A 20,433-nucleotide genomic window follows, 5' to 3' on the forward strand; every position below is an offset into this window, starting at 1 on the left:
AATTTATCACTGCATCTCACTCTCTTAATCTGATGACAGGATGGTAACACCTCCTAGAAGGCAAAGGGGAAGAACGAGGCCTTATTAGGTGCCACCTGACTGCCAGCACTGGCCACACTGAGTGGACAGGAGAGGCCTCTGCCCCTGCCTTGACCCCAGAGGGCTTCTCTGGGCCTCCATCTCACTCAGCACTGATTCTCACAGGTCACCTTTTCCTGGAGGTAACTTCAATCATCTCTAAAATTCTGACGCCTCTCCCGCCCATCTCCAAAGGCTTGACTGAAACAGCATATCACATTTAAAAATACCCACGTGAAATGACTTCTGCCAACTATAAAATATTATTTAAATGTCAGTGATTATTTTAACAAATAATTACAAGTTTACTTTAAAACGTGTGATTCTAAAAGAATATGCACTTTCAAATCAAAGCATATTCTGCATAATTTCTTATGTAATAAGAATAGTTGACACTTACTGAGCATGAACTATGTGCTGGGTACGATTCTAATATCTTTACATGTACAATGTCTTTCAACCTCACCACAAATCTATGAGGAAAGTACCAGTATTATGTCCACTTTATAGAAGGTGCCAGAGAACCACAGAACCCGGGTATCCGCCTACTCAGGTCCCAAGTTTGACTTTGGAGCTCACACTCCTGACCACGATGCTATATTGCCTCTTATTAAATGTGTCGTTTACCTAATCCCTCATTCTTTCACCATCTATTACATGCCTACTAGAACCCAGGCCCTATGTCTTTTGTGTATGAAGATACTGGCCTAACAGAATGATATTTATCCTGTACATTTCATAAGATCTAACTCACTAATAATTTAATTAAAACATCTCAGTTGTTTCAGGCATAGTTAAGTCCAATTGAATACACCATTCACTGTGCAAGGCAAAATGGCTGAAGCTATTGCACCACAGTTCATTAACTGTTAGGGGGTCATTCCAACCGTGTAGACAAAATGCTACTCTCAGAGGTACCGAGGCATCCTACCAGTGTTCCATAAGCACCCACATGCACAAGACATGCCAAGACATGTTGGCTTTATTTGCAAAATGATCAACTCACTTTTCAAACCGAGTGCCTCTGCAGGCCCATGGCATGTGCCCCTCCTACACTGCCCCCAGGAAGCCACACGGGCCGACCTCACAGAGGCGATCATCGTCAATGGACATATTATTCCAGCATCGTCTGTACTTATACCAGGAGGAAAACCGCCAAGAGACCAGCTACAAGATTTCCTGTGCCATCAGCGTCTCTGGCAGAGGAAAAAGTAAGAGGTTTTCTCTCCAGTTATTTTCAGATGTTTTAAATAGGCCATACTCCTATGGGCCTCTTTATTCTGGTGGCACTTCTGTGCAAGCACTCAGAGGGATTCTGTCTTGATTTTAGAATTATGCAGCGGAGTAATGAAAAGAACGGCATTAAAAAAAAAAAAAAGCAGGGTATGAAGTATTTCTGTGTGTTCACTAGCATATAGACTTTTCGTATACAGTATAGTGGTTTACAAATACATATATATTTAAATTATATTTATTTAATTGATACAGAAACATAAATATGTAAACTAGAAATCTGAATAAAAGTGAAAGAGTGGTTTGCAAATACATATATATTTAAATTATACATATTTAATTGACATAGAAACATACATAGGCAAACTAGAAATCTGAAGTAATAAAAGTGAAAAAGAAATGTGCCTAAACTGTATCAGTAACTGAATATAGTATCAGGGTTTGGCGAGCAGCCAATAACAGCCTCCCCCCCCAAAAAAAATGCCATAGTAGGTTGTGAGAAGTCACTCATAAAATTAATTTCTAATATGGTGAAAAGATAAAATGTATACAATCATGTTATCTTCCTTAAAATGCATTTTCTGAAACAGGGTCACATGTCAGTTTCTTCCAGGACAAATTTAATCCTCACACCTTGAAAACCTGGAGAATAGATTGCAAGTTCATTAAACTGTTTGCTGTCTTTAAAGGGGTTTTTTTTTTCCTACTTACAGATAGTGCGTGACAAATTAAATATCCAACAGAAATAATGAAAATGTCAATAGTTGTAATAAAACTTTTCTTGAAAAAAGAAATTAAAAAATGAAAATGAGTGGAATGAAAATGTTTTTCTTTTTTTTTCTTTTCCCCCTTCCCTTTAGACATTCTTTCAATTAGAAAGGAGACCAAACTTAAATTATAGCTACCAATTAATTTTTCTGCTCTGGAAAGTGAAATAAGCATCTTTCATTAAATTGGATATTAAAGCTCATTGGTTATACAAGGAACCTCCAGATTAATGGACTAGAGTTCTCCAGTTTCAATTATTTTCTCTACTTCCTAATATTAGTTCAACTGCCCCGCTCTCCCTGGTGGGTCTCAATCTGCCTTGGCCTGCCCCTAAGTATTTAAGGGACTCTTTCCACTCTTACGGGTCACTCAGATAATCTAGGCTTGAGGGCAAACCTCTCTAAGTGTGTGTGTATGTGTTGTGTGTGAATCAGTAGCTAAGGAATCAGAAGAAATAAAACACCAAGAATGCCAGCGATGGAATGAATGCAGGCAGGTATCCAGAGCTTTTACTTTGTAGCCATGCACCTTTACAGATATTTCAAGAGACCCAAAAGAGTAGGAAGGAATAAAATAAGGAATCAGTTCTGATTTTATACTGTATATCAATTAAATTTCTAATATATGACCTCTAAGTTTGCTTTTATTTTCATGAACCTATTAATTTGGGAGATGGTTCTAACTCTTATAGATGTTACCCTTAGTATCAAAATTTATTAGCTAATGGATAAAGAGAAATTTTCTGAGACAACATAATTTGGTCATCAAGATAAACTAGATACATAGACCATAATCTTTGAGGAAATTAATCTGTATTTCTGGGAAAAGTACATTTTAGTTATATCCACTTGCATTAAGTCTGCTTTTCAAATGATGTTTTGTGTTTTACCAAAAAAAAGTAACTATAACATATTCTTAATAAAAAATAGCAATTTTTTGTATCTTCATAAAAAAAGCAATTTTTTTTTCTATTTAGTACCACCAAAGTGGTGACCCCAAAGTCAACATTTATAAGACAGAACCTTAAAATCATCAGGACTCCAGCCATAGCTGAGAACTTACACATAAGAGGAATTGTTCTGAATACTTACCCACACATTATTTTTAAGCCTCCTGTAGATATGAGACTTGTCACCTTCCTTTCACTGTTGAATTTGCATAACAAGCTAAATATATGATTTGCCCATATTTCATGTTTCCTTGTCTCCCTCTGTGTCCTTGAGCCCATAGGGAAGTAGCACCCATTCCTCCTAATCAGGTATAAAAGCTCCCACCCAAGTTTCGTCCCTCAGAGAATTCTTCTGTATTATCTATCAATCCTCGTATTTTGAAACTTTCTTGCCACCCAGGCTGGTGTCTGTGCACATGGCCTTGACACTTTTCCAAACTCCATGCACAGGACTCCATTCCCACAACTGGCTGCTCACCTTTTTATTGTTCCCTCCCTGAAAGTTTTATTCAACTCTGAGTCCTTAGGCCTTCGGCTCCTTTATTTTCAGAGACGCATTTACTCTCTCAGGGGTTTCACTAGGACTTACTTCTAAATGCATAGCATCAAAAATTCTGATGTATTTTCTCTGAACTTCTCGTGACTCCTCAAATCTCACTGGATTTTTACTCTGATGTCCTGCTGTCACGTAAAAAAGCCATGAGGGTAGGGCCAGGTCTGCCTTGATGCTTCAGAGCTGTAAGTGTCCAAATACTGTTTCTCACCCACCCAACACTAAGTGCATGACGCGTGGGAAACATTTGTTGGGTCAGTATTTCAAAAGCTATTTCTCATTCTTCACTCTCATTTGATAGGCCCATGAAAGTTAGAGAATCAGATTGAGAACAACAACTTGTTTTTTGTTTTTTTTTTTAAACATTTAATCTCGGGACCCAGGACAAAAATCTAAGAATCTTCTTTGGCTTCTCTTTCTTTGAGTTCACCTGGCTGCAAAGTCTAGTCAACTGTTTACATTTATTCATGTTGTCACATGGGACAGAATTATTAAATTTTGTTCATATCAGGTAAATCAATTTCATGTAACTGTAGTTAAGTATTCTCCAGGTTCTAGAATGGCTTGGGTGAAATATTTATCAAAACACTACAATCATGCCAAGTCTGCTTATATATTTTAATACAAACTCTTTACCACCCTGAATGTTTCTGGATGGCATTATCCACCACAATATTCTATTCCTCTTTGTTCCTAACATGGGTCTTTGCACATAGTAGGACTCAAATCAGTAATTTACTGAATTTATGGATACTTTCAAATTTACCCAGTCACTTGATGATTATAGTTTCTCAGCTCTTTTGAGTGCCTTGATTGCCAGTGGCTAAGGTCATCAATAAAGACATTTGAGACACAATACAAATTAGTCCTGACCATTGGTTTATTAAACAGAATCTTGTGCATCTGTGAATTTAGGCCCACAGACAGGGAACTGAGGAAGTCAAATTTCTGTAAGGTTGATTATCAGACTAAGAATGGATGGAAAATCTACTCAGAAATAGCCTAAAGCAACAATCCAACTTCATCTTTTATTAAATCTCTTTCATTTGACACCTAATTATATATATATATATATTTTACTGCTAACTTTCATGGGCATTCTTATCTCACTTTGAAGAGGGTCCACTGATAGTTTTCCTCTTAGCATTCCTTCCATCATCCTGTAATTCTGTACTGTTTACCTACTAGGTCTGTAGTAAATATTCTTGAGTAAATACTCGGCATTAATGCCAGATGAACACATGTTTATGCAAATTCGATGTAAATAAATAAAAATTTAAACTTTAAAAATCTGAAATGATAGCCTATGAAGAGCATGTGTACCTCATGACAGACATTTCACAAAGACCTAAATAAATATTTATAATGGCATTTTCTAAAAGCCAATTTAGATGTCTCGGTTAATATTTTTAATTATGTCGGTTCATGAATATTTTATTTCAAATCACTTCTTCTTTCTCTTTGCTAAATGGAAATGATCATAAGACCTCTTTTGAAGTTAAAATAGACCCTTTGCTAATAAAGTAGAATAAAGGAGAAAAAATACAATCAAAGAAGTAGAAAATTTTGGTATTTTCTATATATTTGTAGTAAACCTAAGTTCTGCTTGCAAAACTCAGTGGGTAAACTACGAAAGTTTATTCTAAGCTATTTAATAGCCCTGTGATACCAGCTCACCAACTTTAACTGAGACTGCACTATAATACACGCTACTTACTGACATGCATACTACTTATTGAACTTTTCATTTTTTATCTAAATCTCTTAAGGTTGAAGAGACAAATGATGAGAAACGTGATCTTTGATGTGGAAAATATAATTGGTGCTGAACAGGCCATGGATTACAACAGATCTATCTGGCACATAATTTTTAAGTTAAAAGTAATAAATCTGAGGGAAAAAAAAAGCTGCTAATGGTGATTTTAGAAATAGAATAAGACAGCACTTGGATCCTAAAAGAGAAAATGAAGAAGATTCCCAGTAGAGAATGAGAGTGAAAGAAATAAGAAAAGGCCCAAAGTTGAGATATCATTGGCCTCTCTGATTGATAAGACCAGTTCAATTTAGTCTAGGACTCTGCTAGTCTAGTTATATACAATCCTGTCCATGTAACCCAGAAAGACATCAATTTTTAAAATTATTAAATTTACTAAATTTAACAATGTGTGTAGATTTATCTATAGATGCTGTTTTTTTATGTAATTGTCTTGTTGGCTGAAAACTATTTTCCATTATCCTGTTGAAAGTAGGAAATACTTGTATGTAAGATTTTAAAATGCTGGTCAGAACTCAATGAATTAAAGGCAATTTTCAAATTTATTAATAAAGTTTCCTTGGTTTATAAAGAGTGTTTTGACCCTCATGATCATTCAATTACAGCTTTTATATGAATAACATCAAATTTTGTCATGCAGATTTACAGATAATACATTTTAAAAAGAAACATCAAAAGTCCCTTTAGATTGCTTTACAGTTAATAAGAAAAGCTCAGTTTATAATATTTTATGTATAACTCAACATGACACATGCACATTATCACCAAAATTTTACTTCACCACTTAACATTTTCTGTAATTTGTCTAATGAAATTAGCTAATGTGATTTTATTATTTATATATCTATTATAAATCTTTCAGATTTTTTTTTAATTTGGAAAAAGGCCAAAATGCTTACAGATTTCAGATTGCTATTAGACGTAATAATTATACACTAAGCTAATTACCACTAAACCAAAACCTGGCTTATAACTAATTAAATTTTATTACAGCAACATAGAGCATAGACTTGGAATTTACCACAGGCACAACCATAAACATAAGAGTCTATCAGCCTATATATGTATTTCAAGTAAAGTGTCTAGGTCAGATTTATAAAGTTTGAACTTGGCAGGGTTTGCCAACTAATTTGTCAGTTTCACAAATCTACTCATTTGCCAACTTAAAAGGAAAGAGACAGGCTCTACTTGGAAAGTGAACACACTTGATTATGCCAAATAATTCACCTCATCGCTAAATGCAAATTATGAAGATTACTATGTTATGGGAAAACATATGGAATGCAGAGAAGAAATCGTTTATTTTCAGTTCAAACATGCATTTCATTTGTGACATCCTTATTCTGGATTACTGATGTACAACACTGTTGACTCTTAATTTCTTTTGTGTAAAATAAACGAAACATGCATGAGAGAAGCATGAAATGCAGAATCTTCAGCTGACATGAAAATACCCATTTGTTTACTGTTAAAGGAACCAATGCAGATTAAATTGCAACATCAAAGGCAAAATGCAATCCAGTGTTCATTCATCTCAAAATAATGGATATGGAATTTCCACTTATTTCTCATAAGACTATGTCTAAAGTTGTCGTTTGCAACAATTGGAAAGTGTAAGAGATTCACTTTATAAACTTTAATTTTACAAAAAATGTTTACTTTCTACCAGATGGTAAGATTAAATTACATAAACACTGTCAGCAAGTTGAATCCTCAGATGTATTCATTCCCACCACAGAAGCTTCAAAACCTGTCTGTAATTTTGTTACTGATGTTTAGAAACAGCTGTAGCTGACATAGCTACATGTTATGTATGTCAGCTTTAAAGGATTAAATATTCTTAACCCCCAAAGGTGAGGTCTTTTGCTGTTAACAAACGCTAGTGTAAAATTCCACCGAAGTTCTTCTTCAGTAGAGCTATCTCACACGAGATACCTGGTAAACAATCTTAAGTTTTTCATTATTACTAGAAACTCTGATTGGGACAAAAGAAAGATTTTTAAATGCACAGCACCTCCTGATAATAAGTGTAAGATAAATTCTCCTCTAAAAAGCCCTCACATATATCTTCATTAATATTTTAGATGGTAGTAAATTATATATTTTCTCTTCAGAAGAATTCAGTCTATCTCTAGTGGCTCTTTTTTTTTTGCCTGGTGCGGAAATTTTTCTCAAGTTTTTGGGAGAATCCTAGTATCCCTCCCATTAGAGTTTAAATTTATCTTTACGATGCTCAGAACTGTTGGTAGAAACTGCAGGGTTTTCTGGAATGCTACATTGTAAATTTTGTGTTAATCTCTGGAAGAGAATAGAATTAACCAGCCCAACTACCTAGGCTGCAGGCTTCAAAATCATATGATTTATGAATGAATCCAACCTAATTAATTTTCAAGAAGCATTGATTAATGGCAGTCAAATGTACAGATTTTTGGAGATGATACCCATCAATACTAACATATATGTTATATTATATATTTTTATATAAACACATACACAAACATGCACAAACTTTTTTCCACCATATAATTCTCATCTTTAAACTTTAATCACTACAGACCATGTGATATCTTTTTAAGCCAATAAATATACATACAGACAAATGTTCTGAAAAATTGGGCAAATAAAGTAATTATATAGTGTGTCCTTTTTTTTTAGAACATGTAATAAATAAAAAAGGTCCCAGAGAAATGAAAAGATAAAATGGGCTGACCGATTAGTGGCATGAAAGAGGTTTCAGCTTAGAGAAGAAAATTCAATGCTAAAATTAGAGCAAGTTCTTACGCATGAAGTCGTAGTTACATTTTAAACTTTTATATACAGCATAAGGACTTTACGAAGGTGACTTTTTTTTTTTTTAGTCTAACAACAGAGACATCTACAGATACTGAAAGAGAGCTGTAAGATGATGCAGTTCTTTTCATGTGAGGTTTCTGGATCTTCTAATTTAGAATTACATGTAACTCACCTAGCTCTAGCTGAGAGCTGTAATAGCATGAATGGAAACTGAAGCTTGTCCTTTGTACTAAATATCAATATAATAACATCCAAATTTAATGAAGTGACTGGTAGTCTACATCACAAAACAAGTGTAGGTCTACAAGGGAATAATGTCATTTCTTTGAAAGACACAGAATTTTTTTTACCTTGTGTGTTATAACCCATTCTTCATCAAATTCTACCACTGTGACATACTTCCTAAATCTAATTACACACTTAGATTGTGAATTAGCACAATCAATGCACCGAGGCAGGGCATTCAACAGAGCAGTAAAGTTACAGTATTATTTAATATCGGAGAGAATATTTCAACTTTCTGTTACTCATTGCACTTTCAATGGATTATGTGAGATTTATACTTTTCAGCGTAATTGCATGAAACAAACATTTTGTGGTTTTTACAAGGGAAAAGGCTTCCTTTTGTACTACCAGATGCCTATCCGCATTCTCTCATGCTTTCTGATTTTATTTTTATACATGTGAGAACAGGGGAAATGCCAGCCATTGTAGTCAGTCAGCCTGAGCCTGAGCAAAGTTACATAGTAAGATGTTATCCCAGTGGCTTTGCTTGAACAATAAACCTGAAGTGCACTTGGCTTCTCGGGATCCACAGTTAACCGCAGAATACACCAAACCCCATATCTCTAGCTCCATTTTCTAGGTAGCTCACTTTAATTATCCCATTTTAGATCCAACACAGATTGTTATCCACAAAACAAATTCCACTGGAGTTCTAAACCTGCTTGTTCTCTTTCTCTTTATGATATCGTAAGAAACCAGAATTTAATGGTTCAAGTAGACAATTACACATGAGTAAACATCTGGATTTTTTAAAAAATAGGGCAGCAGCAATTTGGTGAGACGTAAATTGGAAAGTCCATCATAAAACTACTCAAAATATGATTTCCATACTATAGGCATTTTCGCTCAGCGTTTTTTGACACAACGATTCCCGTGGCAGGATGGTAAAATCTGGTCGAGTGGATGATGCCACTAAGGATATGTCACGACTCATGTGTGCTGAATGGCTGGGACTCTGAGGTCCCTTCTCCCATCTCCTGGAAGAAGCAGGGGGGTGGGGGTGGGGAGGAGTGGGGGCAGGTGCCTGTTCCACATGCCCTCTGTTGCATCATCGACACTGAAGCCCCTAAGGGCAACTTTAAAAAAGATGCTATGAAGTTACTGCCTTTTTAGTTTCCCGTGGAAAGTTGCAATGTTGCCTGAAGAAACTGTTTTAAAACCTGCTCCTTCACTATGCCTGCGGGAAGACACCCTTACAAAACAAAACGTCCATGTGGTTATGCTTACTAATGCAGTATCTGGGTCAATAAATGTATGCATACATTTAAGAAATGGCTTTTATACCTGCCACTACCCCACTCCCAAAGAATGAGAAAGAGGGGTTACTCCATGTGCATTTTTGGTTTCTGTTCACCTTGCTGTATGATACAACAATGGAACAAAACCTTAAGGGAATGCATAACAGCTGCATAAACATTTCCTAAAAAGTCTCAGAGATCCTGATGGAAAGTTGGTTTTCTAAGTATTATAAGGAGACATGTGCTTAGCCTACCTCTCCTGGTTGAAAACGCACCAGGTCTATCTAGGCTTCAGTTGACGAGGTGACCACGTGACCCTCCAGCTCACTAGAGGGTCAGGAATAAGACGGAATAGATAAGAAACATTTTCTGGCATGTCCAACCACAGAGGCAGCCACAAATCAGAAGTTGGTTTACAAAGACCGATCTTGCTTATTAACCCTAAGTGTTTACCAAGTGGCAAGTGGACATAAGTCAAAGAAAAGGAAATTATAAAGAAACTCTTCAGGCATCATCAACTTCCTAAACATAATGGGTACTCTTAACCCTGAAGGACCTACAACATAGGAATGGAAGTCCTAAAATAATGAAATAAGTGCTGATAGTATAATGCTCTGCTACATGCTACTACGTCCTAAGAAAAAATGAGAGATTCATGGGTTTCCTGGAGGAGATGATGTGTGAGATGGACAATTAGTGGTTTCTCAACCCTGACTGTGTGGTAGACACACATAGGAGGATTTTCCAAGTTTTTCAACTTACTCATTATTACAGGTCCTAACTGCAGAGATTCTGAATTAATCTGGGCTGAAATCCTGACATTAGTGTTTTTTTGAGAGCTCCCTGGATAATTCTAAGATGTAGGTATGGTTGAAAAGTGCTGACTAAATAAAGGGTAGATGGGAATATCCCATTTTCCAAAATGAGAAAAGACAGGATAGTAAATAATAGAATGACAGAAACCTCTACCTTCAAGATGGTTAAAATCTTTTGAGGAAAAAGGAATACAAAGACTCTAGAATTAGCAGTCTGAAGTTCAGGTTTTTAATCCTGGATCTGTCATTCATTTGTTCATTCAACCAACTGGTATTTATCAAGGATTATGTATGTCGTGTTGCTAACAAAGGGGAACAAAACCAAGATCCCCAGCTGTATGGGCTGTACAATAAATAAAGTGAAGAAAGAATGAAATAAGGGTGTTTGCAATAGGTATTGTTGTAAACAAAGAGTATATGATCTATGTGCATAATTAAAAGACCCCTCTGGCTGCCGTGCGGAGAATGAACTGGAAAGGGCTCCAGTCTGTACGCTGACAGATCGATTAGGAGCTCCTGTGTGATCCAGTCCAGACGTCGGGGGAACTTGGGTTAGCAGGGCAGTGGTGGAGACAAAGGAAGCAGATGGTTTCAAAGAGGTATTTAGAAAGCAAATAAATAAATCAATAAACTAGACCCTGTGATGAACTGGATACAGGGGGTGGTGTGTTGGAACTGGCCAAGGATGCCGTCAAGGTTTCTGGTTTGATAACAATCGACAATCACATCATTCCCTGAGTCTGCGCCCATTGGGAGAGGCTGAGATTTTCAGGGGGAGATCAACAAGTTCAGATCACACGTCAGTTTAGGAGCACGTGAAACATCCAAGAACCTAAGTTACATGGTTCGAGGTACCCAGGATGCCAAAGTGATCTGCTGGCCCAGGACTCTCCCAGGGTACACTAGTTGTGCTGGCATTCGGCGCCCACTTTCGCTCTCAGATCATCCCTGTTTGGAAGATAAGTTATAAGGTTCCTGCAGACACACAGATCTTGAGCTAAGAAGAGAAGTTATGAGTGGAATCATTGTGAACTGTCTGCCTAGAGGTGGACGCTGAGGCTGTGGGGATCTCTGGTACCACAGGGCTCGGAGAAGGTCTCCGGGCGAGTTTCTGAGCAGCTGCAGGCCCGCTAGGAGCGGACAAGACACGGGCAGGAAAGAGGGAGCTGCTAAGGTGCGGGGAAGGTGTGAGAAGTGTCGCTGAGCAGAGGGAGGAAGAGCTTCATGGTAAACAGCACCGAGATCAGACGCAAGGGCGGCAGAAAACACACCCTGGCATTTGCTTCTTCTTTGTCCAGCATCCATTTTGTCCCATTTTAAAATAAGATGCTTCTCCTCTACGATCTTTAATTCCTCCCTACTCTCAGAACTCTGATTCTAATAAATTAAAAGTACAGAATGAGGCAAGTGATAAATAGATCTACAAATATTATCACATGGGAGCGAGAGAGAGCGATGAACAGTTAGTTCTCCCGAGAGAACCGAGAACAGTTTCGCAGAGCCAGTTTACCCGGGTGCACATCGGGGAGGTGGATTTGTCTTGTGCTTGGGGAACAGGACGTAAAGCTGCCTGGGGGAAGCACGCTGTGTGTGAGGGGCCCGCGGGAGGCGGGTGAGCAGGGCCTTCAGCAGCCCTGGGACAACAAAGCCGGGCACCATGCTAAGGAGTTTGGGCTTCACTCTAGGGGTACAGGGGCCTGAGTTCATGCGGAGAGCAGTATGATCAGCTCAGGGTCCTGGGAAGAATACTCTCAGGGGCAATCGAGAAAAATGGATTGGAGAGATGAGAGGCTGGTGGTAGGAAGCCCAGTTAGAAGGTGTCAGAGGTAATCAAGTGAGGACAATGGCAGTCCGGTGAGGCTGGAAAGGAGGGTGGGCGCAGACGCCCAGCACAGGGAGTGCCAGCAGGACCTGATGACTGCGAGCACGGGAATGCTGAGCAGTAGGGCTGTCCTGAGGACGGCTCTTAACCTCCCAGTGCATGTGACCCAAGAGGAAGATGCAGATACAGGAGGGGCAGCTTGCTCCTCAAGCCTGAGAGAAGTGATCAAGAGAACTGGTCGGAAATGATGCAGGGGACGGGATAGCCAACTGACTCCGCCCTGCAGCCCCGCTCTCTGCCCTAGGTTCCCAGGGGATATTCTACAGTTCGTGTTACCGCTCCAGATTTAATTCTCGCTCTCCATCGGTACTCCTGTCTAGTGATGACATGTTACTTCGGGGTGTCTAAGATGTACATCTTTATTGTTGCACCCCTTCTCATAGAAGTCATTGTCGGACTCAAAACAGATGCTGAATAAGTGATAACTTAATGAAGACAGTAGAGCTGATAAAAGAACAGAAGAGGCTACCTTCCCTGGGCACCGGCTAACATTCACACATGATGCTTAAAATGTGCTTTTCAGTAAACATTAGGAGATCCACGGGGTTAAATAATATGCTGGTGGATATGTTTTGTATTATATATTATTTTAAAGAAACAAACAAGATATATTCCAAATGCTAAGTAACTCTGTTACTGAAATAGAAACTTTTTTTTACTATATTCAAGTTTGTTTTGTAATAATTTCTACTTAATATATCAATACATTTAAAATATGTTATAAATTTGGGTACAAAATTTCCAAGGAAAATTTTCTAGAATTTCTAAATATTATGGTTAAAAAATATATATATATATAATGTATTATTAATGCATATATACTATATAATGTATAGTTGTATATTATACTGTATTACGCACATAGTGCGTGTGTGTACATAGTACTGCTAGGCTATTCCAACAGTAATGTGGGGAATAAAAGACTGTTTATTTTCATTTTTTAACAAAATGAGAATAAACTTAGAATATACTTAAAATGCCAACCCTGTCAAGGCAGATTTTTTGGCCCACAATATATCCCACTTGTCTGATATCATTACGGGATGTGTCTTTAAGTAAATTTTGAACATGAATCTTACATTCTTTGAAATGTCAAAAAGCTCTTCATTGTTTTCATACAAATATTTGTAAAATGTACACAGACATCACCCCCTTTTCTTCTTCAAGTGATTCTGCACCATCGTTCTCCACTGTGGCGCCCGTGGTGGCCCAGGTAAGGCATGGCGCGCTGTCGCCTTGCTGACTTGCCCCCAGGGTCAGTAACCTGAACAGGGTCTTCTGAGCGCCTCCTCCCCTTCTGGCGGGAACTTGGCAGGTCAGCGAATCAGAGTGGTTACAGATTATTCATTAATTAAAGGTAAGAATCTAGGTGACAGCCTAAGTGAAGAGAGGCGCTCTGGGACTGGTTTTAAGGCTTTCTGACCTAATTTGGAGAGCTCATGTCAAGCGGTCGGCCTGCTGGACACCCACGGGTCACTCTCCTGCTCACACACAGTCACGCACTGCCCACCTGCCACCAGTACGCCCTCTCCGTGCTTTTGCTCACTGAGATGTTAGCATCCCATTTCATGAAGATTGGGACAGCCACCACATGGTATCTACAGCATACGGGGCATTGGGCCAGGGCCGCCAGCTGTTGTACCCAATCCCGTTGTTCAGACGAGGAAACAGGGCCAGAGACAGAGTGGCTTTCCCCAATGTCACACAGCAAATACATGACAGAAATGTGATTTAGGCAGACTTCTCTACTTCAGAGCAGAACTCGGTTACACAGAACAGTGAACACCAGTGTGCCAAGGGAACTGCAATGTGCTTTGCATTCACTGACTGGAATGGGTATGACCTAATACAATATGACATGTTTGACTTCGGATCAGATAATAACTCAAATGCTAGCTATATACGTATGTATATATGTATGTATGTATATATATTATATTACATATGTCATACATATATTTGCTAGAGCTTGCTATTATGTAGTTCCCCCAAATTACAGGTGCATGAAGGGCACCACGAGCCTAGGATGTTCAGTCCCCAGTGGGCAGCAGAGAGAGGTAAGAAGAGAGGGTTTGGAAGCGGCTGGGCGCCAGGGCCTACGTCTAGGCTGTAGCAGCCATCGTCAGTTAACCCTCGCCTGCCTCTGCAAGAATAATGCTTCCGGCAGGCTTGCTGGCAACCTGGGTTTCTGTTTTAAAGTGGGAAAAAGCGTACTGCAAACTGCAAACATTTTCTTCTCCAAAATGGGTAGATGAGGATGACATTTAAGATACTCCGCAATCTGGACCCAAACTCTCTCTCCAAACTTATCACAGATTTCGGCGTGGGGTGGGGGATCCTCTGCCCCTTCCTGCTGCTCCCCCACGGTCTCCCAGAAGCATAATGCAGATCTCTGCGTCTCTATCGCAGGTTGCAAACGGGTGGCCCAACTGCCAAACCCAGCCTGCAGACGTGTTCTGTTTTATCTGCGTGTTTTGTGTGTTGCTTTTTTTTTTTTTTTTAAATGAGCCAACATTTTAAAAAACCTCAAGATTTCACATAATTCATATTCTGGCATTTCTTGAAAAAAAAAAAAATCTCACAATCTGGCAACACTGTTTCACCCCCACATGGTAACAACCAGTCTAGGGGGGTGATGTGGTATCTCCTCTTAGGGGAGGTGTGTGCCCCGAAGCCCACAGGTTCCATCATCCTTACGTCTGTTGATTCTCAGGCTTTGTCAACACCGTTTATTATCAAACTTGCTCTGATGTTTTTCTAACAGTAAAGACACATTTGTCTGTACCCATGTCTCTTTCAAAAATGGGAAAATGAAAGAGAAAGAGAAATACATATTTTCGGAAATATGAGAGAACACATAGCTGTGTAGAAGCAAAATTTAATATGAAATATAACTTGGCCAATTTCATTCATCTACGCTTCCTGCCAGCATCGCTGGTACCAGTTCCTGAATCCAGGGTTGCTGTCATCCATCCCTGCACTGCTCTTTCTGCTTGTCTCTCCTGGAATCCCCTCACCTCCCCATGTCAAGTCCCGTCTTTTTTCAGAGAGCTACACTCTACAGCCAAATCTGTTCTCATCTAAATGCTGACGATTCTTGTTGCTACTATATATTTAACATGAATCTCAAGCGATCTTAAAATAGAAGAATCCTACACATTGAGAATTTGAGTGGCCCTCAGGGATGACCTACGTCTAGAGGCCACAACCCTTTTGCAGAAGGGAGCTATTCTCTAGTGAGGGCACATGGCAGTGATGTGGAGGCGGGTGATTTCATCCCCACATCCATATTTCCTGATGGACTCCTCTGGGCCAGGCTCCACGCTCAAAGCTGAAGCTGTACTGCCTTTACAGGGTTTTTGCAGGGAAGTGCTCAACAAACATTTTGCCAAGTTATTCCACAGGGAAGGAGACAAATGGTCAACCTTTATTCCTCCCAAGTCCCTGGCTTCCAAAGCCTCATTCTCTTGGGTGTCTATGGCCATGCATGTGTGGGGTGTGGAGAAGCATGAGGCACGTATTCAGATTTCCTCCATCCTTGTAAACATTTGTGAGCCCCAGGGCACTTCTGCTATTAGTCAGTAGGTACTGACTCGTGTCCTTTCCGAGAAGTCACAGAGTTCTTAGGCACAGCTAATGTCTCTTTTCTGCAGGAAGGCTGCACGCTGCAAGTCTTTGCTTTTGTAATCCCTTCAGTTCTCTGGCATTTCAAGATCCTTGAGCTGCTAGATGACAATTTGACCATAGAAGTAGTTCTTCCATTATGTTCTTTTGGCTTTTTTTAATAACCTCAGTGACGGTCAGTTACCTTTTATATCATGCCTTCACTAGAAGTGAACCCTTCCTAGGGATCTGAGATCATGTCTTACTTCCTCAGGACACAGTACTTGGACACAGAACACTGACAAAACACGTGGGGCTTGACTGAAATGATTTGAGAAAGGAAGCATCCTTGTGCAAACCAGGCAGACATTAAGAATAAAGAGAGACATTCCGATCAGGACAGAGCTTTCCACCCTTACACAGCTTCGTAATTTTTATAGGTTCCATGGCAGTGGTTCATTATTAATTTCTAATATATTAAATATAAAAGAGGAAAATTTTCAGGTTTTGCCTGGAAAGTAGTACCTTTCTTTCCCTGAACAATTCTCTAAAGGTTCCCCGGAACTAAAGCATTTTTCATGATTTTGGCCTAATTTTTTGAATACCTTTTGCTATAAACAATATGCTCACATGAAAAGTAGCAGAGAAAGGATGTACAACATGTAGGTCTATCTTCTTCAAAAGAAGCCTGATTTATGCCTCCCCAGATCCTGCCCCCTCCAAAGAATTTTCAACAGGCAACAGATATTCTCTAGAATCTCAAGAAGAAAACAAAAATAATTGTGTTTACGGCAACATCTTTGACAATTAAACATATTAAGTATTGAACTCTATAATTTTGTATACTTTTCTAATCTCAGAAAGCATGCTTGCTTAATCCTAAAGAGAGCCAGTCCTACCTTACACAGAGATGGAAAAAACTCTGATATTTTAAGAGAGAGATGTTAGAAATAAAAAAGACAGGTTGTCATTAAAAGTCAACAACTTTAACATTTCCTAACGTGTACACACAGCTCCGGTTTCCAATTTTTTTCTATAAATAATATGAATACAAGTAAATATGTTGAATTTTCTTCAAAAAGCACTCTTTCTAATTTCTACAGGATTAAATCACTGTACATTTGTTAAGTGTCCATATGACATCATTCATTCTCCCACTTGGCACAACAAAATAAATGCAAGGGATTAATACATTTCTCTCTATAATATCCTATTCAGTGAGTTGCTAAAAGGCGAGTAAAAATTATATTTTGTTTAGAGTTTAAATTAATCACTTTAGAAGAATGACCCACAGAAATGTGGTAACCACTTGATTCAGTGGCATTTAACTCCATAAAAATGTATCTGTTCTCAAGAAATTGTTAAATTTTCAGAGATTTTACTGCTCAATATCAGTGATGCCAAAGTTGTTGCATTTTAATTTTTGCAATTCTTCCTAATATTGTAATTCTTCCTAATAACCACTGACACATGATTAGGAAACATATGCCCAGCAAAATCCTGCTGTCCTTTAATGTTCCTTTACCAGCACTTATAGGAAGCGAGGTGCACAGAACACACACACATTTGTAATTACACTTGCAAGAAAAAAAAAGACCCTCCAACAGCTGTGGAGAGAGCAAAGATTAGAATCTGATAGCGGCTTAACAGAATGAAGAGAGGGATTGTAAGGGTTCAGGGACAAGCTGATGGAGAATAGAAGGAAAACCTGCTCTTCAAAATCCTTAATCTGTATTACTGTTACACACGAAATTAGAACACATACCGTCTAAGAATCACAAACAGACAACATGAGGACTAATGTTTTTCAGCCAGACAATTATTTTAAAATGTATTAAGCCTTATGTTTTACTAGTAACAAATTGGAAATCTGGACATGTTTACATAAAATAATTTAAGGTCTTATTTCAATTCATTTCCTTCCTAAAAGTAATTATTTCTTATGAAGTAATTGAGTATTGGTTACATCTAGCTAGTTTCTAGGTAGTAGCAGTTGTTTTTTAAACTCATATTTATACCTATTATAAAAGTCTAGAATCCTTTATGAAGGCTTGAGGTGTCAACTGTCACATTAAAGTGATTATGAAAAGTTATCTTTTAAAATAGTTCCCTCATATTTTTAATATTTAAGAAGAGAAAACAATTTTTTAGATTCATATATATATATATATATATATCCTTTTATATCTTTCACAATGGACATAAACATATGTAATTGTGTAGATATAAAATCTTAGGAGGATAAAAACTCAGAATAGGAATATGAACATTACAAAGAGCCATCCTTTGAAGTTTTTAGTATGAATCAATGAATCAGCATAGAAAAACCAGACTTATTTAAGTTGTAAAAAAAAATATTTCTTCACTTTGCAATTTTATAATAAACTTTGTTACTTTTTAAAAAATTTTAGAGGCTAGTAGGTTTAGAAATAGGAACCCATTCAGTAAGGAAAATTTCTTGTCTATAATAACTTATGCTTTTTTATGTCTAATCACTTGTGTTTTACAATAGAAATGGCTTAATATTTAATATTTGATTTTTAATAGGATGAATTTTTCTTCTATGTGATTGATATGGACTACAGAAAAACTGGTATAAATACAAATAAATACAGTCTGACCACTCAATCTTTCATCTATTTCTTTGACCAAAACAAAGTCTCCTTAGAACATGACACACTTTCATTATACTCCTAATGCTTCGCAGGGAATTGTTCATTCTAAATGGGAACACAATCACATAATACAACATCCATTCTTATTTTTAAATTTATGACCAAAGCATGCTCTACTAAGCCCACTTTTTACAAACATGTTCAGAGAAAATTAGCTGACCTTCATAGTATGTAATGGCTTCATTTTTATATGCTATTCTTTCTCAAGTTGCTTTCAATATTACTAACATGAGGACAGCTTACAAAGAACTTTAGGCAGGCTAGGAACCCTGCAGACTTTACTGAGTAAGCAAACCACATAAATGACTGAGTACTCCACAAAATCAGTTCACTGGGCTTCTGGCATACATGTAAAAGCATCCTTCAAAACTTTTCTGGCTTCATTATCTTGCATTGAATGATTAACCTCTGGATTTTAGGAGTTAAGTCTATTCATGTCTAAAACATATATTTAGACTAAAATTCCACATAAATGTTAGATTTAGGAAAGGAACCAATTACCTTTTTAAAGGAAATGAAATCATGAGCAACATAATGTGCTACTTGATAAAACTATTGTGTAATAGATTCTGGGGTCACAGATTTAGGAGAGAATGTATAATCCTTCATCAAAGGGTGGCAGCTTATCCACAAAGGTCCCTATTCCAGATGGGATATTCTTTTAAAAGTAATAACGAGGACTTAAAAACCACAGAACACCATTCCACCAAAATCAGCCATTTATGCCAATGATTCTTAATCCCAAAAGAACCAGAACCTCACCCAGAAAGCCTTGAGATATCCTTCCTTTGGGGGAAAAAAAATGTACAATGTGCATTAATAATTTGCACCTATCCAAAACAAAATGCTTATTTTCCAGATTTAAAATTAAGTCATAAGAAATACCCTAGATGGTATGATTTTTTCTAAAAAAAAAAAAAATAGGTAGAAACAAAATAATAAAAAATAAAACTATCCCCAGAAGGTTTGCATTTATAAGCAATTTCCAAGACTCTGGACTACTAATACTTAGCTTTCGTCAACATCTAAAAATTTTAAATAAAGTATAGCCTCTTTAAAGCTCAAGTGGTAATGATACAACCAGTTCCCAGACCTTAAGTCACATTTAAATGAAAGAGAGACACATAAATGATTTAAGTAATTCACATGACTCTGGGGTGATGACAGCTAAATATGAAAGTCACCAAACTTGATAGGTTAAAATTCCTATCTGAAGTACAATGCAGTTTTTAAAAGTACTTTCGTCAGATGATGTGAGGAGAATTAGTGGACGGCAAATCATGTGACACGCATTCGGTCCTCTCCTCAAGATTCCACTTGTCAAGGAAATCAAACACCTGAGTAGCAGAGCTGGAATATGCAGAGTTTATGTAAAACTTGAAGGTAGAGAGATTAGACTTCCCTCAAGGCACCCTCGCCGAGGGGCTGACCCAACTTGCTAAGTGAATATGATATTATAGGAACTATACTGATGTTACTTAAGCCAGAATATGTATCTTAAAAGGTAATGTTCATTTTACAAATGTAGTCACGCTCTGTGACTGAAGGGTAATTATATAAATACATCATTAACCTTTCACTCTTACAGCAAATAACTTTTCAGTTATCTGTGTGGATATTGCATGCATGTGTATTAATGAAGAGTTTCTAAGTGTCGAGATTATATGAAATGGGGTATTCATTAAATTATTTTTCATAATTTCTAGAACACCAGCCTGACCTAGTCATCTTAATTCCTTCTAGGTTTCTTTACAAACTTAGGCTGGAATTAGTGTGCTTTGATTACT

At 37.7% G+C, this 20,433-nt stretch overlaps 2 protein-coding genes across 4 annotated transcripts in view; one reads left to right on the forward strand and one right to left on the reverse strand.

The window, feature by feature from the left end:
• The window catches only part of TENM3 (teneurin transmembrane protein 3), a 2,338,142-nt gene that overhangs the window by 509,192 nt on the left and 1,808,517 nt on the right, over window positions 1–20,433 (reverse strand). The window lies entirely within an intron of this gene.
• Window positions 1–20,433, forward strand: part of LOC140845315 (uncharacterized) — a 133,227-nt gene that overhangs the window by 102,929 nt on the left and 9,865 nt on the right. Inside the window, exon 3 of the mRNA XM_073219295.1 lies at window positions 1,144–1,289. Coding sequence (XP_073075396.1) covers window positions 1,144–1,289 — 146 coding nt within the window. The remainder of the gene's footprint in view (window positions 1–1,143; window positions 1,290–20,433) is intronic.

The sequence above is a fragment of the Manis javanica genome, chromosome 12, assembly GCF_040802235.1.
Source record: "Manis javanica isolate MJ-LG chromosome 12, MJ_LKY, whole genome shotgun sequence".
Taxonomy (NCBI): Eukaryota; Metazoa; Chordata; class Mammalia; order Pholidota; family Manidae; genus Manis; species Manis javanica.